Below are 13,977 nucleotides of genomic sequence, written 5' to 3'. Positions count from 1 at the left end.
TATGGTGGTCTGTGCCTTCAATTCCAGAGTCCCAGAGGTGAAGGCAGAGAATCAGGTATTCAAGGCCATCCTCGGCTAGACCACCTCCAGGCTAGCCTGGGCTGCGGGAGACAAACTGGACGTGGGCAGAGACTTCAGGACCTCTGTGAGTTCAAGGCCAGCCTTAGTGAATTACAGAACAACCAAAGATACGCAGAAAAACAAAAACCAAATCAGGCAATGGTGGTGTATGCCTTTAATCCCAGCACTCTGCAGAGCCAGAACAGGCTTCAAAGCTACACAGAGAAACCCTGTCTCGAAAAACAAAACAAAAAAAAGAAAGAAAAAAACTGAGTATGCACCTTTAATCCTTGCACTAGGCAGGCGGAACCAGGCAGATCTCCCTGAAATGGACACCACCCTGCTCTGTAGAGCAAGTTGCAGGATGCAGCTGCATAGAGAAATCCAGTCTTGAAAAAAAAAATAAAACAACAACAAAAAATGAACAAATTTCCTTGAAGCAAGCATGAGCAAAAAATCCTTGCCTGTGACAGACCTGGCTTCCTCTTAGCTCTTGGTGGCCTCAGCAAATCATCTTGAGTGAGGGAGCTCACAGTTTAGGATGGTCTCAAAGGTAGACAAGGTTGGCCTTGAACTCCTAATCTTCTGCAGTGTATGCTGGTAGTTCAGGTGTGCTCGCCAGGCTCACCAGGAGATTCTGTTTTGTTTTACTCATCAGGTGTTGCTTTTTTTTGTTGTTGTTTTTCTGTTTTGTTGTTGTTTGTTTTTAGTACAGGAGATTGAGCTCAGGTCCTTGAGCTAAGCAAACACTCCCACTGAGCTGTGCGCCCACACACACACCTTTCTTATGTTTACTTCTCTCCACCTTTCTGTTAGAGTGGCAGCAGGGCAGCCCATTCTTTAAGTGGAAGGGGCTTCACAGAGTCTCCAAGAGAACTGGGGAACTTTGTAGAGGCCCCACTCAAAGAGACAGATCAATGGGGACAGCTATTATGAAAATATCTGTGGTGTGACTCAGAAGATCTATTTGTCCTTGACAGGCTTGAGCAGCCCCACACTCATCGAATGTTTTTTTAACAAATGATAGGAACAGGTGGACAAAATCCGGGTTAGGAATGGCGTTCAATTGGTAGAGCACTTGTTTAGTGAGCATGCAAGAAGTTCTGGGTTCAAACCTCATAGTTACATGACACGGTGGCACACACCTTTAGTCCCAGCACTCAGGAGCAGAAACAGATCTCAGTGAGTTTGAGGCCAGCCTGGTCTACAAAGTGAGTTCCAGGACAGTCAGGTCTGTTACACAGAGAAAAACCAGAAAAATAAGAAGTTCTGGGTTCAAACCTCATTGTTATGTGATTTGTAATTCCAGCCTGAGAGGTGAGGCAGAAGGGTCAGAAATTCAAGGTCATCCACTCTCTGCAACAAGTATAGGCTACCTGAGACCATTTCTTGGGGGGAAAAATTAACATCTGCAATCCCAGCAACTGGGAGAGAAAGGCAAAAGGATGGCTATAAATTCAAGGCCAGCCTGGGCTAAATAGCTCTAGGTAAGCCTGGGTTATAGAGTGAAAAAATCCCATACTGGTTGTCCTATGCCTTTGATCCCAGAATTTGGGAGGCAGAGGCAAGTGGTACTCTGTGGAAGCTGGGGGAAGCTGGCCTGGGTTACAACAAGAGTTCCAGGAAAACCAAGGCTAAGTAGAGATACCCTATCTTAAACAAACAAACAAACAAACAAGTTGGCTGTGTACAGGACACGGTGGCACACACCTTTAATCCCAGCACTCAGGAGCAGAAACAGATAGATCTCAGTGAGTTTGAGGCCAACCTGGCTTACAAAGTGAGTTCCAGGACAGTCAGGTCTGTTGCACAGAGAAAAACCAGAAAAATAAGCAAACAAATAAGTTGTAAAGAATGGGGCTGGAGAGATGGCTCAGTGGTTAAGAGCATTGCCTGCTCTTCCAAAGGTTCTGAGTTCAATTCCCAGCAACCACATGGTGGCTCACAACCATCTGTAATGAGGTCTGGTGCCCTCTTCTGGCCTGTAGGCATACACACAGACAGAATATTGTATACATAATGAATAAATAAATAAATAAATATTTAAAAAAAAAAGAATGGCCAAAATGTAAAAGGATCACCCACAAAATCTAAGCAGTGAGTTCCAAGACAGCTGGGATAACACAGACACAGCACAACTAGAGAGACGTGCCGGGCGGTGGTGGCGCACGCCTTTAATCCCAGCACTCGGGAGGCAGAGGCAGGCGGATCTCTGTGAGTTCGAGACCAGCTTGATCTACAAGAGCTAGTTCCAGGACAGGCTCCAAAACCACAGAGAAACCCTGTCTGGAAAAACCAAAAAAACAAAAAACAAAAAAACCCCAACAACTAGAGAGATATAAATAAATATAATGAAACTTTGCTAATAAGAGATAGTTGGGTGGTGGTGGCATACCTCTTTAATCCCAGCACTCGAGGGACAGAGACGGGTGAACTTTCTGTGAATTCGAAGCCAGCCTGATCTACAGAGCTAGTTCCAGGACAGGCTCCAAAACTACAGAGAAACCTTGTCTCAAAAACCAAACAAAGAATAAGAAGAGACTTTTCAATTTTCAATCTTTCAATGCCTGTTTGAAATTTAATCCAAATTCCACTTGTAAAGCAAAGGATGCGGCAGCTCAGCAGTGAGCCCCGGTAGTAGCAGGCCCCCTGCCCTATCCCCAGGGCCACTTTGTCCAGTAGCATTACCCCTACCTTGTCCCCACCCTGCCTAGTCAGCCTGGTCTGAAGAACCAGCACAGAGGGTCTGTGGAGGGTCCTAAAGCCAGCTGGTGCCTGATCCTGCTTTGGATGACAGACTGTGCCCCCCATGGGCCAGTCTCCTGTCTGGGCCTCTGGGTCTTGGTCTGGCATAAGAGGCTCTGTGCACTGACCAAGTAGTGGTTTAGAGGTTCCTGTTCTGCCTGGCAGATGAAGAGCAAAGGGACTACTGGCTGGGTCTCCATTTATGCGGTCCTAGATTTCAGCTCAACTGAACTGTTGGCTTCAACCCAGGCTTCTGTTCTTTGTTGCTCCACGGGTGGGCACGCCCTGGGGACATAGGCTTCTGCAGCACTAGGTCAACACCAGGGGACAAAGCTAGGTGGGGCTATCCCAGTTCCCCTGACCCCACTGTCCAGACACATTGCTTTCTCTCCTCCTGTTCAGCATGGACCAGTTAGTCACTTGGGAAAAATTTTGGGGTGAAGACCTCACATCCCACAGTCATTGTAGGGAACAGAGTGTTGGAGTCCTGGTACTATAAAGGGGGTCCAGGTCTGCAGGCTGAGAACTTTTGGCCAGAGTGCCAAACTCTTAGAATATACCTGAGTCTTGGATACCCAGCATTGGTGTTTTTATCAAGAACGCTGACTCTCCAGGGCACATCTTGGAGCCAGAGGAGGTTGCCTTAGGGTGGGGGCAACTCCAGGGTGGTACTTCTGCCCTCATGCTTTGCCATCCCAGGGCTGGCCCTTTAAACTACAGACCATGATGTCACCATAGACAGCAAGTGACAGGAGGGGCACTGCAGGCCCGAAGGATGGACTACATTTCCCAGGACCCTCTCGTGAACCACACCCCTCCCAGCAGGCGCAAAAGCAAAGCAGACGATTAACCACTCCAACGCCGGTTTCAAGAGTTTTTAAAAGTATCTGGCTTCATTCTGGGCCGAGTATGGGCCTCCTTTGGGGTTGGCCTGAGGCATATATAGCCCAGACCAAACTGTGGGCCTGGTACATCATGCTAGGCCTGTGTTCGGCCACAGTTCTGGCATTAGAAGTTTCCAACCCCAGAATCCTCTTCTTTCCCTATACAGTGTTCCTTCCAGAATTCGGGAGTCCAGCTCTGAGCTGGACTCCGTCCCACTGTGCTTGCAGGTTTTAAAAGCCTCAGCTCTGTCCCGGGAGCGCAGAGTGTGTCCCCAGGGTTACCCGTAATGTCTGGTCGCGCCCTTTAAGCAGGGCGCGGACTACATTTCCCAGCAGCCCCTAGGCCTCCCTGACGCAGCCCCCCCAGAGGAGGGGAGGTACGGGCCGGGAGGGGGGGAGGTGACTTGATGTCATCCTGAGCAGCTGGGCGGCGGGTGCCGGTGCGCAGCGAGCCGGGGCTCCCGCTGCGCTGCACCGCGCGGGTCTGAGACGCGAGATAGCTGCCGAGGATCGCGTGCTACTGGGGTCTAGCCCAGAGCCCGCCGAGCGCCCGGCCCCTTCTGGGGCTGAGCTGGGGGCATGCTCCAGCACCCCCAGAGCCCGGGAGCGAACCCAGGAGCGCCGCCGCCCAGCCCCAGCGCCCCGAGCGGCGGAATCGCCGCTAAGGACCCTTGAATCGCCGCCCCCTCCTCCGAGTCGGCCTCTAGGGGTCCGCGACCAAAGTCTGGGTTTCTGAGAAGTGAGTGTGTACCCTACTACCACCATGAGGTTTGGAGATCAGGAAGGAGCGGGATGCAGGGAGAGATGCTAGGGTCTGAAAGGGGGTGCATGAGAACAGGACCCTTATTTTCGTGTGAGTGCACCGGGACGGAAGGCATTAGTGGTGCAGGGGCGTCCCACTGCTCTAAGGAGCTGGAGATACTAAACTGAGTCCCCATCCAGAGTAGAAGCCTAGGCCGTATTTGGGGAGGGGCTACTTTGGAGCTTGGGTCTGGAAGAAGGGAGGGACATACGTGCACTCTTGTTTGGGGGTCTAGCAAGGGGATGAGGGAAAAGAAGTGAGAGGATCGGAGCAGCACACGGGCTGTCTCCGGAAAAGAATCTACCTGCTCTCTGTGTCTCTCCTGCTGACCTTTCTAACCTGACTTCTCAGAAGAGCCAGCGTGGGAACCTGACTGGACTCTTCTGGACCCCCAGGAAAGACTTGAGCCATTGCCTTCCTACCTTGCCTGTCCCCCCCAGGACTGGGCAGTTGCCAAAGGCCCTGGGGGGGTCAGGACTGTGTTTGTGCCCCCCTACAACACGCTGGTCAGGATGGATCCCAGTTAGTGGCCTCACTCAGCTTCCTCAAGACCCACAAGGAGCCCCCCAGGCTCTGAAAGGTTGACTGCTGCTCACTGGCCATGGAGACAAAGCTGCCCCCTGCGAGCACCCCCACAAGCCCCTCCTCCCCAGGGCTGTCTCCGGTGCCCCCCCCAGACAAGGTGGACGGCTTCTCCCGCCGGTCCCTCCGCAGGGCTCGGCCCCGCCGTTCACACAGCTCTTCTCAATTCCGCTATCAGAGCAACCAGCAAGAGCTCACTCCGCTGCCCCTTCTCAAAGGTGAGCTGTTGCTATCTGCCAAGGTACCTGAGCCTAGAAGGAAGCAAGGTAGGGGAGGACCGAGGGGGAAACAGCCGTCAGGTAGAGTTTGGATACCCTTTTAGCCTGGGAATTCCATTGGAACTGACCCCTCAGTCTCCAGCCCTCTGCTGACGCATGGCCTGACTGGCCTGTCATCTCTGGAGGTGGGGCATCTGGAAGTGGTGCCAGGGGCAGGCAAGGGCCAAGGGTGGGGCACACAGCCTACATTTCAGGAGGCTCCTATCAGCGCAGCCAGCTGCCTAGGTCTTGGGGTAGGTGCTTGGCGTGATTCCCTGTGACATAACCCCAACGTCACTCCTGCCCCGCTTTCCACTTCTGGCTGATAAATCCATGTGCCACCCAGGAGTAAGGCAGTGGATGTTTGGGGGAATGACTGTGTATCTAGAGCTTGTGGTCTTGCTTTAAAGTGATGATGTCTCTGATCATGGATTAGAAAAGATGACCACCTTCCTACCCGCATCCTCCCAGGCGTGAAGGATGGCACTAGAATTGTTGCTAGATGTTCCAGAGTTACCCTGGATCGGGGCAGCTGAAACTGCTTGGAAAGTTAGCCTGAGGGATGAGACCCACTCCTGTCCAGAGCCCTGGCGGCTGTGGTCCAGGCTCAGTCTCCCCGTCCCTCCCCGCAGATGTGCCAGCCTCTGAGTTGCATGAGTTGCTGAGCCGGAAACTGGCCCAGTGTGGGGTGATGTTTGACTTCTTGGACTGTGTGGCTGACCTCAAGGGGAAGGAGGTGAAGCGTGCGGCCCTCAACGAACTAGTGGAATGTGTGGGGAGCACCCGGGGTGTCCTCATTGAGCCTGTCTACCCAGACATCATCCGCATGGTAAGCACTGTCCAGCCTCAGGGGACAAGAATCCTATCCATCCACCACTAGGCCCCCTGTGAATTAATGTCTGCTCTTCAGCTTGTCCTCAAGGGCCATGCTTCCATCTCCACTGAGCCCCACTGAGCCCAGCACCCACTCAGGAGTCCCTCTCCCTGCTGTCCCTGCACCTGTGTGAGCTGGGCCTGGGTACCTGTCCTTCGAGCCACTTGTCTCCCCTGGCCTGACTCTGGCATATGAGTTAAACTCTTTGGCCCTAAATGCCTGGGATTTCATTGCTTTCAACTTCACCGTCCCACCACATCCATCTGGAGATGTGGCAAGCCACCCCTGGGTCCCCAGCCCCTGGCTTAAGGTTTTCATGAACTTGGTGTTTAGGTGAGGACTGTCCAGAGGAGTAGGTTGCTTGCTGGGGAGTAGGTCAGTCCAGGAGAACTGGATGAGGAAAGGGTTGGTGGTAAAACTCAATGCATGGCTTCAAGTTTAAGTCCCATGAGCTCTGTGTACTTGAAAAGTACTTGGCCTGGTGCTACATGCCTATAATCCTAGCTACAGAGGAGGCTGAGGCAGGATGGTCACAAGGTCATTGCCTGCCTGGGATATAGAGAACTCTGAGAGTTCCCAAACTTCTCCCTCCAAGGTCTCATCCTTAAAGAACCCTGACTTGCCCCCCTAGATATCAATAAATATCTTTCGGACCCTGCCACCCAGTGAGAACCCTGAATTTGACCCTGAAGAGGATGAGCCCAACCTTGAGCCTTCGTGGCCACATCTACAGGTGTGAAGGGCTGGGGAGCAGGGGTCTGCATTTCAGAGAGGGTTGTGGGGGGAGATTGTATAGATGTATAGATGCTGACTGTTGGCTGCGAGGAAAGTCGATCAGGCTGTAACTAAGTGCACCTTTTGGTCTGTCTCCAACCTCCAGCTGGTATACGAGTTTTTCCTGCGTTTCTTGGAGAGTCCAGACTTCCAGCCCTCTGTGGCCAAGAGATATGTGGATCAAAAGTTTGTCCTGATGGTGACTTGGGGAGCTCAGGCTGGGTGGTACCATATGGCAGGCACAGGCTATCTGGGGGTCATGGGAAAAACAGGGGTTGACCTCTGGACTTACTTACTCTAACCCTGGGTCCTACAGCTGCTGGAGCTATTTGACAGCGAGGACCCTCGGGAACGTGAGTACCTCAAGACCATCTTGCATCGGGTGTATGGCAAGTTCCTGGGTCTCCGGGCCTACATTCGCAAGCAGTGCACCCACATCTTCCTCCGGTGAGTGGCTGCTGCCTCTCAGCAGAGACCTGGGAAGGAGGCAGGGAAGGAGGGACCTGCTGGGACTACCAGGCTGTGTGGGCTATATGTTTACCAAGGTCTGTCTCTGCAATGTAGTACTGATGATACGATGCCTGTGACAGCAGTGGAGAATTGAGTTTTATTTCCATTTTACGGATGAGCAAATAGAGGGCAAGTAAGAATATAGGAAAGCAGAGGTCAGTTGTTTAGGGGGATGAGGGCAGCCCAGTTGAATGTAGGGTCTAGATCTTCTGATCGTATCAGGTCTTCTACAAACGCTACTTAGCACCATATCCGCTGGGTGGTGGGAGCCCCTGTGACCTGGTGGTTGAGACTATGGTTGTGTATTTGAGTTTGGTTCAAGTATTTGGGTGAAATCGGGCAAATCCTTGAAGTTCTCGGCTTGCTTCATTCTTTGAAGTGGGCACAGCGCCTGTGCTGATGCGGGGCCGTTCTCTAGATGAAGCCAGCTGGGGCCTCCAAAGCATCTGGCAGAGCTGCTAGCCTGAGGTGGGGCCTCTGAAACACTAGCTGTTGTTTCTAGTGATAAAACAGAGAAGACGTGCCCTGTTCTCTAGGAGCTCACAGTCCATTAGCTTCCGCACTTATTAACTTGGAGGCGAGTAGCCTTTAGCTGGAGTCTCAGCTTCATCTCTGTAATGGCTTTCATATGCCCTGCCTCCCAGAGGGATTTGGGGAATTACAGTGCTGGGTGGAGGTGTTTGTCATTGCTTTGGTTGACTGCGTGAAGGTTGAAGGTCCTAGGCTGGGTGCCTGCTGGCTGGCTGGGCATCAGGTAAGAACCGCTGGGGACTGGAAGAAATGAGCTGGGACTGACAGTGGCAGAGGCGGCTGGACTGGGAAAGACGTTCTGCCTGTGGGTGAGGACTCAGAGGGGCCTGGTTTGGGGCACCAGAAAGGGTGCACTACTGTGGGTTGGGGAGGGTTGGACAGCTGTGCAGGGTGAGTCAGGCTGGGAGAGCTGGACCTGTCCCAACGCTCCCACCCTCTAGAGTCTTCTCCTCTCCGGCAGGTTCATCTATGAGCTGGAGCACTTCAATGGTGTGGCCGAACTGCTGGAGATCTTAGGAAGGTAATTGCTTTGGCTGGAGTTGGGGTCCCCCCTGTAGGAAGGACTGGGGCCTGTTTGGCTGAGCCCTGCGAGCTGGGGGAGGAGGGGTCTGGTAGGAGTGACTGGGGCCTGATTGGCTGAGTCCTGCTCCCCTCCTCTCCACTCCAAAGCATCATCAATGGCTTTGCGCTGCCCCTGAAGACTGAACACAAGCAGTTTCTGGTTCGAGTCCTGATCCCCTTGCACTCTGTCAAGTCGCTTTCTGTTTTTCATGCCCAGGTGAGCCCCAAACCTATCCCTGAAGTAGCAGCTGCTGCTGACATTCAGGGCTGCCTGTGGGGCTGGGAAGTCAGATTGGCATTCGCTGCATCCTCTTACCCCCGAGTCTCTAATTCAGTCTCCCTCTACTTGAGAGCTGACCTCAGACACCAGCTCTGTGCTGCTGGGCACTCAGGAGCTTGGTGCCTTGAAGTCCAAAGCAGCAGTAAGTGCCCAGTGAACAAGAGTGTGAAGGCAGTAATGAGCAGGTGCCTGGCACGCTGTCCTGGGCAGCTAGTTCTTGGCTCCTCTTCCTTCCTGACCTTGGCTCCCTCTTTCCATCCTGGCCCTGCAGCTGGCATACTGTGTGGTGCAGTTCCTGGAGAAGGATGCCACTTTGACCGAGCATGTGAGTACCTTGGAGGGAAGGTGGGCTCCTCACTCTTCGGGTCTGACTCCTCCTCCACCCTACAGGTTATCCGGGGGCTCCTCAAATACTGGCCTAAAACCTGCACCCAGAAGGAGGTATGAAGGGCTCTCCCAACCCTGAGAGTGGGTGGGAGGGCTCGGCTTCCAGAAGGCAAGCAGGTACATGCTTTAGGGGAATGTGAGCTGCTGCCCTGCCCTCTCCCCAGGTGATGTTCCTGGGGGAGATGGAAGAAATTCTTGATGTCATCGAGCCCTCCCAGTTTGTGAAGATCCAGGAGCCCCTCTTCAAGCAGGTGGCTCGCTGTGTCTCCAGCCCCCATTTCCAGGTATGTGACAAAGGCAAGTGGGTCAGGGCAGGGGCACAGCCTGGCAAAGTTTCAAAGTTAGTCTAACATAGTCTTCTCTCCCCTCAGCTTCTCTTCCAGCCTTAGCAACCTGATAATAGGCAGATGCTGGCCTTAGGGTCACGAGACCTAGGTCCAAACCTCAGATCTGTATTCCACTAGTTGAGAGGCCTTGGGGAATCACTTCTGAGTCTTAAGTGGGTTTCCTTGATCAAAAATGGGGCAACAATAGTCATTTATAGTGTAGTGACAGGAACTCATAGTGGTAAACACAGCAGGGAAACTGAGGCAAAGTGGGCTGCAGGACTGTTGGCCCCTTTCTTTTCTTGGTAACCTTAGATGTCACTGGCCCCACTTTCTGGCCAGAAGGCTCAGTCCCCACGCTAGACTAGACTCACTGTTAGGAGCCATGACCTGGTGGGAGCTGATTCTTCTCACGATGGCTCTGGTGTTTCACTTTGAAAACACCTTGAAGTACAGGAACTCGTTTCCTCCTGACAACAGCTGTGGCGATGGGTATTCTTAGCCCCACTCACACAGCAGACAGCTGAGGCTGAGGAGCTGCATGGCTCACCAAGGCCGCACACGTGCAGTGGGCTCTGGAGGAGTCGGAACTGCGGTGTTGACTGAAGCCATGCTTTCTCTCCTCCATTTGTTTCCTCTTATGGGTTAGATAAGCCCGTGGGATGGGGTGTGGAGGTCGGAGGATCTGGGTTTGGGGGGAAGGCTGAAAGATAGACCATTACCAGGCCCTCTCTCCTGCTTCACTTGTCCAGGTTGCAGAGCGGGCTCTGTATTTCTGGAATAATGAGTACATCCTGAGCCTCATTGAGGACAACTGCCACACTGTGCTGCCTGCGGTATTTGGGACCCTCTACCAAGTGTCCAAGGAGCACTGGAACCCGTGAGTGCCCAAGCCTGCGCCCTTGAAGTCAGGCACCACAGCTAGTCCAGCCCCCAGGGCCATTCCTAGCTGGACAGAGAGCAAATGTCAGGATACCAAAGGGCGGTAAAGGGGCATGGAAATGGGCAGTGTTCAGGGACCAGGGACGAGCAGCATGGTATTTCATTCACCTCCGTAATACCTCTCCTTGGCAATCAGAACCATCGTTTCGCTGATCTACAATGTACTCAAGACTTTCATGGAGATGAATGGGAAGCTGTTTGATGAGCTTACGGCCTCCTACAAGCTGGAGAAACAGCAGTGAGTACGGGGTCAGAGGCTGGCCACCAGGGAGGGACATCAGACCATCCCAGTGTGGGCAGCTTCACCCTGTGACTCCCTGTACCAACAGGGCAGCTCACAGCCTAATTTTTTCTCCTTTCTCTCCTCACCTCCCCTCTAAGCCGAGGTGCCCCATGGAGTCCTAGTCACTTTACAGTGGGGTGGCCATGAGGGAGGTTAGACTGTTGGCAGTCCAGGAGAGGAAGAGTTGCCTCACCCTCTCTCCCCAGGGAGCAGCAGAAGGCCCAGGAACGACAGGAACTATGGCGAGGTTTGGAGGAGCTGCAGCTACGACGGCTACAGGGGACCCAAGGGGCCAAGGAAGCCCCCCTTCCTCGGCCTACACCCCAGGTGGCTGCCAGTGGGGGTCAGAGCTAGACAAATCTAGAAGAGGAGAAGCTAAACCCAGAGCTATCAGCCCTTCCATCCCTCTGCCCAGGGGCCCAGTGAGGTCCACGCCTCCCCGTGGCCTTGCCAGAGTGGTTCTAGGACTCCCTGCCAGCCCCATGGGAACAGCTTTCATGGAGGGGAGACAAGAATGCAAGTTGGTAGTCTTCGCAGCAGAACTCTCAGGCCTTTGTGGCAAGATTCTGGCAAGACTAGACCAGGGCAAGTGTGCAACTGGGAAGCTGCCATCAGGGATCCTCCTCTGCCCTATACAGCTGGGCTCCCATCTCTGCTCCTGGTCTGGGACATGGGCACTCAGCACCTGGCCAGGGCCTTCCTCATTCCCACCATGGGGGCACGGTCTATTTATTCTGCCCAGCTCACCCTCAACAAGACACTGTCCAGGGACATTCTCCTCTCCTCTCCCTTGCCCTGTACTTTCTTGTCCCCTTTTTATTTATTGGGCAGGGGGAGGGGTGAGGGCACAGGCAAGAAGAGATTCACATTGTCCTGGGGTGAGGGGGGGGTTACAGTAATCATGGTCTGCTCCCTTCACCTGGCTAGGGAGCAGACTTAATAAAGAGCGAAACTCAAGCATTGCTTGCTTTATTGAGGGCAGGGGTGAAGGACAGCGTAGCAATGAGACTGCTTATAGACCAGGTAAAAGGAGGTCATAGTCACTGACTCTAAGGAGGGGCAGAGCTGAAGTTGCCCCTGAGCCATTCAGGCACTAGTAGCGGGAGAGGCGGCACATATCACACTGGCAGGCCCTGGCAGTGAAGATCTCAAGCTCCCCCTGCTGGTTCCCCACGCAGTCCAGCCACACCTTCACCTGTTGGAGGAACCCAAATTTGTTCCCATTCCTTCCCACCCCGGGTCCCCATCAGGCCCAGGTCCCTCACCTTTTTTAGCCTGCTAATGGTGCAGCACTGGGAGAGAGAGGTGACGTTGTGTCGGTAGCCACTGGCCACCAGCACGGAGTAGCGGGAAGGGAAGGCGCTGGACTCACAGTGTCCTACACAGGCCTGTGCTACATGGGAGCCCTGGCAGGTGCCATGGCGGTCACTTCGCACTGTTACATTGAAGGCTGGAAGGAGAGGAAAAAGGCTGTGAAGACTGCTGGCTGGGGTCTATCTGCAGCTCTGGGACACCTCTGCTCTTGCCCCAATCCACTCTCCCTAGCAGAGTTACTCACGGTGCAAGTGGCAGCCTGGGATGGCTGCCTCCCGACAACGGCCTTCAATGACTGCCAGGACCAGCAGGCAGAAGAGCAGGACACGCGGTGCCATGGGCATCTGAGAAGGAGTGGGTGGGTGGGGGAGGTCTCTGAAGATGTGCCTCTGCCAACAGGCCGGGCTGCTGGGTCTTCTGACTGGTGAAGTGTGCCTGGGTGGTGCTGTCTGTTCTGCCTGGTTTTGGCGGGAATATATGGGGTGTTTGCCACTCTGCCTGGACCACTCCGAAAGGGTATGAGTGGCCATTTCGGGATGGGACTTTCTATTGTGTGCAGATTTTCCCTGGAATGTCCCATACCATCTGGGTACAAATCTCTTCCCTGCTTCATGTGACCCCCAACCCTCCAGCTCTCCCCGGCTTTAGCAGCTTACCAGCTTCAGCAGAAACAGCAGACTCCCAGTGCCTCCTGCTGGTCTCCAAACTGGTACTGGTTCTCCAGGCTTTTATTTGCAGTGTTTTAGAGCCCCGCCTTCCTGGAGATCGGTTTTCAGGCCCCTCCTAGCCTGAGGCCTCAGCGCAGTCCCACCTGGGGATCACGGTCTGACTCTGTTGACATTTCCCTTTCCCAGAAGGCTGTCTAGGGTAGAGTACTAGAGGAGCTGAGGCAAGCTCAGAAGTGGCCCAGGGTGACCTGGGCAGCTGGGTTCTCTTCCCACCAAGCTTGGGCAGGACTCTTCCCTGATCAACCGTTCTTCGTCTAAAAACTACGACCCTCAGTTCTGTTGTCTAGATGCCTTTTAGTGATGCAAAGTAATGGGATTAAAAAAAATAACCTTTTTTTTTCTTAAAACACAATCTCATGCATTCCAGAAGCAACTTTGAACTTCTGATCCTTCTGCCTCTACCTCCCAAGTCCTGGAATAACAGGCATGAGCCACCACATCCAGTTTATGTTGTTCTGGGGTCAAATCCAGGGCTTTGTGGATGCTAGGGAGGCACTCCACCAAGGGAGTTACCTCCCCATCCCAAGAACAAGATTCTTTTTTTCAAGGGGTGTCCCACGTGTAGGGTCACCTAAGTTGTGCTTGGTGGCAGACTAGGGGTAGGTTCATGTCAGTCTGCCAGTGACGTGTGAATGCTTTCTCCTCATGTGGCCAGCTGCAGAGTGAATTCTGAGCTAGAGTCTCCCTAGTCCCTGGAACAACAGGGAGTAGACTTCAATCTCAGCAAATCGGTGGTGTCCAGCTCTGGTTGTAGAGAGGCTACCTACTAAACAGCACATTCAAATACCCTGCTGTCTATCCGTGGTGGTGAATGACTGACATGCTGAGGGTTGTGGATGCAGTTCAGTGGCAGAGCACTATCCTAGCAGCTTGAGGCTTTGGATTCCATCCATTTTTAGCACCATAAAGAACATTAACAAGCCAGGTGGTGGTGGTGGCAGGCTCAGAAGGCAGAGGCAGGTGGATTTCTGAGTTCAAGGCCAGCCTATTCTACAGAGTGAGTTCTAGGAGGCGCAGAGCTACACAGAGAAAACTGTCTTGGGAAGGATGGACAAATGAAACAAAACAACCCAAACCAAATAAACAAAACAAAAAATCCCAAACCACAATAAAAAAAAAAGCAAAACAAAAGAAACC

The 13,977-nt window shown here is 53.2% G+C and overlaps 2 protein-coding genes across 3 annotated transcripts; one reads left to right on the top strand and one right to left on the bottom strand.

The window, feature by feature from the left end:
* The first annotated feature begins 4,063 nt into the window (after positions 1–4,063).
* Ppp2r5b (protein phosphatase 2 regulatory subunit B'beta) lies at positions 4,064–11,755 on the top strand. Its single transcript, XM_075973237.1, has 14 exons — positions 4,064–4,428; positions 4,843–5,291; positions 5,963–6,159; positions 6,836–6,937; positions 7,085–7,177; positions 7,295–7,425; positions 8,480–8,539; positions 8,689–8,797; positions 9,132–9,185; positions 9,251–9,301; positions 9,412–9,531; positions 10,326–10,453; positions 10,652–10,753; positions 11,005–11,755. Exons 2-14 carry the CDS (start codon positions 5,093–5,095, stop codon positions 11,150–11,152), a joined length of 1,494 nt encoding a protein of 497 aa, XP_075829352.1. The 5' UTR covers positions 4,064–4,428; positions 4,843–5,092; the 3' UTR covers positions 11,153–11,755.
* Gpha2 (glycoprotein hormone subunit alpha 2) lies at positions 11,753–12,794 on the bottom strand. 2 transcript variants are annotated; one of them, XM_075973239.1, is made up of 4 exons: positions 12,769–12,794; positions 12,357–12,456; positions 12,064–12,248; positions 11,753–11,993 (listed from the first exon to the last, which is right to left on the bottom strand). In XM_075973239.1, exons 2-4 carry the CDS (start codon positions 12,454–12,456, stop codon positions 11,892–11,894), a joined length of 387 nt encoding a protein of 128 aa, XP_075829354.1. In that variant the 5' UTR covers positions 12,769–12,794; the 3' UTR covers positions 11,753–11,891. The 2 variants fall into 2 exon arrangements, with proteins under 2 accessions (XP_075829354.1, XP_075829353.1); XM_075973238.1 differs by having other exon boundaries at positions 11,881–12,248.
* Between the last annotated feature and the right edge of the window lie 1,183 nt (positions 12,795–13,977).

This window comes from Microtus pennsylvanicus, chromosome 5, assembly GCF_037038515.1.
Source record: "Microtus pennsylvanicus isolate mMicPen1 chromosome 5, mMicPen1.hap1, whole genome shotgun sequence".
NCBI lineage: Eukaryota > Metazoa > Chordata > Mammalia > Rodentia > Cricetidae > Microtus > Microtus pennsylvanicus.
This window is presented reverse-complemented; position numbering and strand designations above follow the sequence as displayed.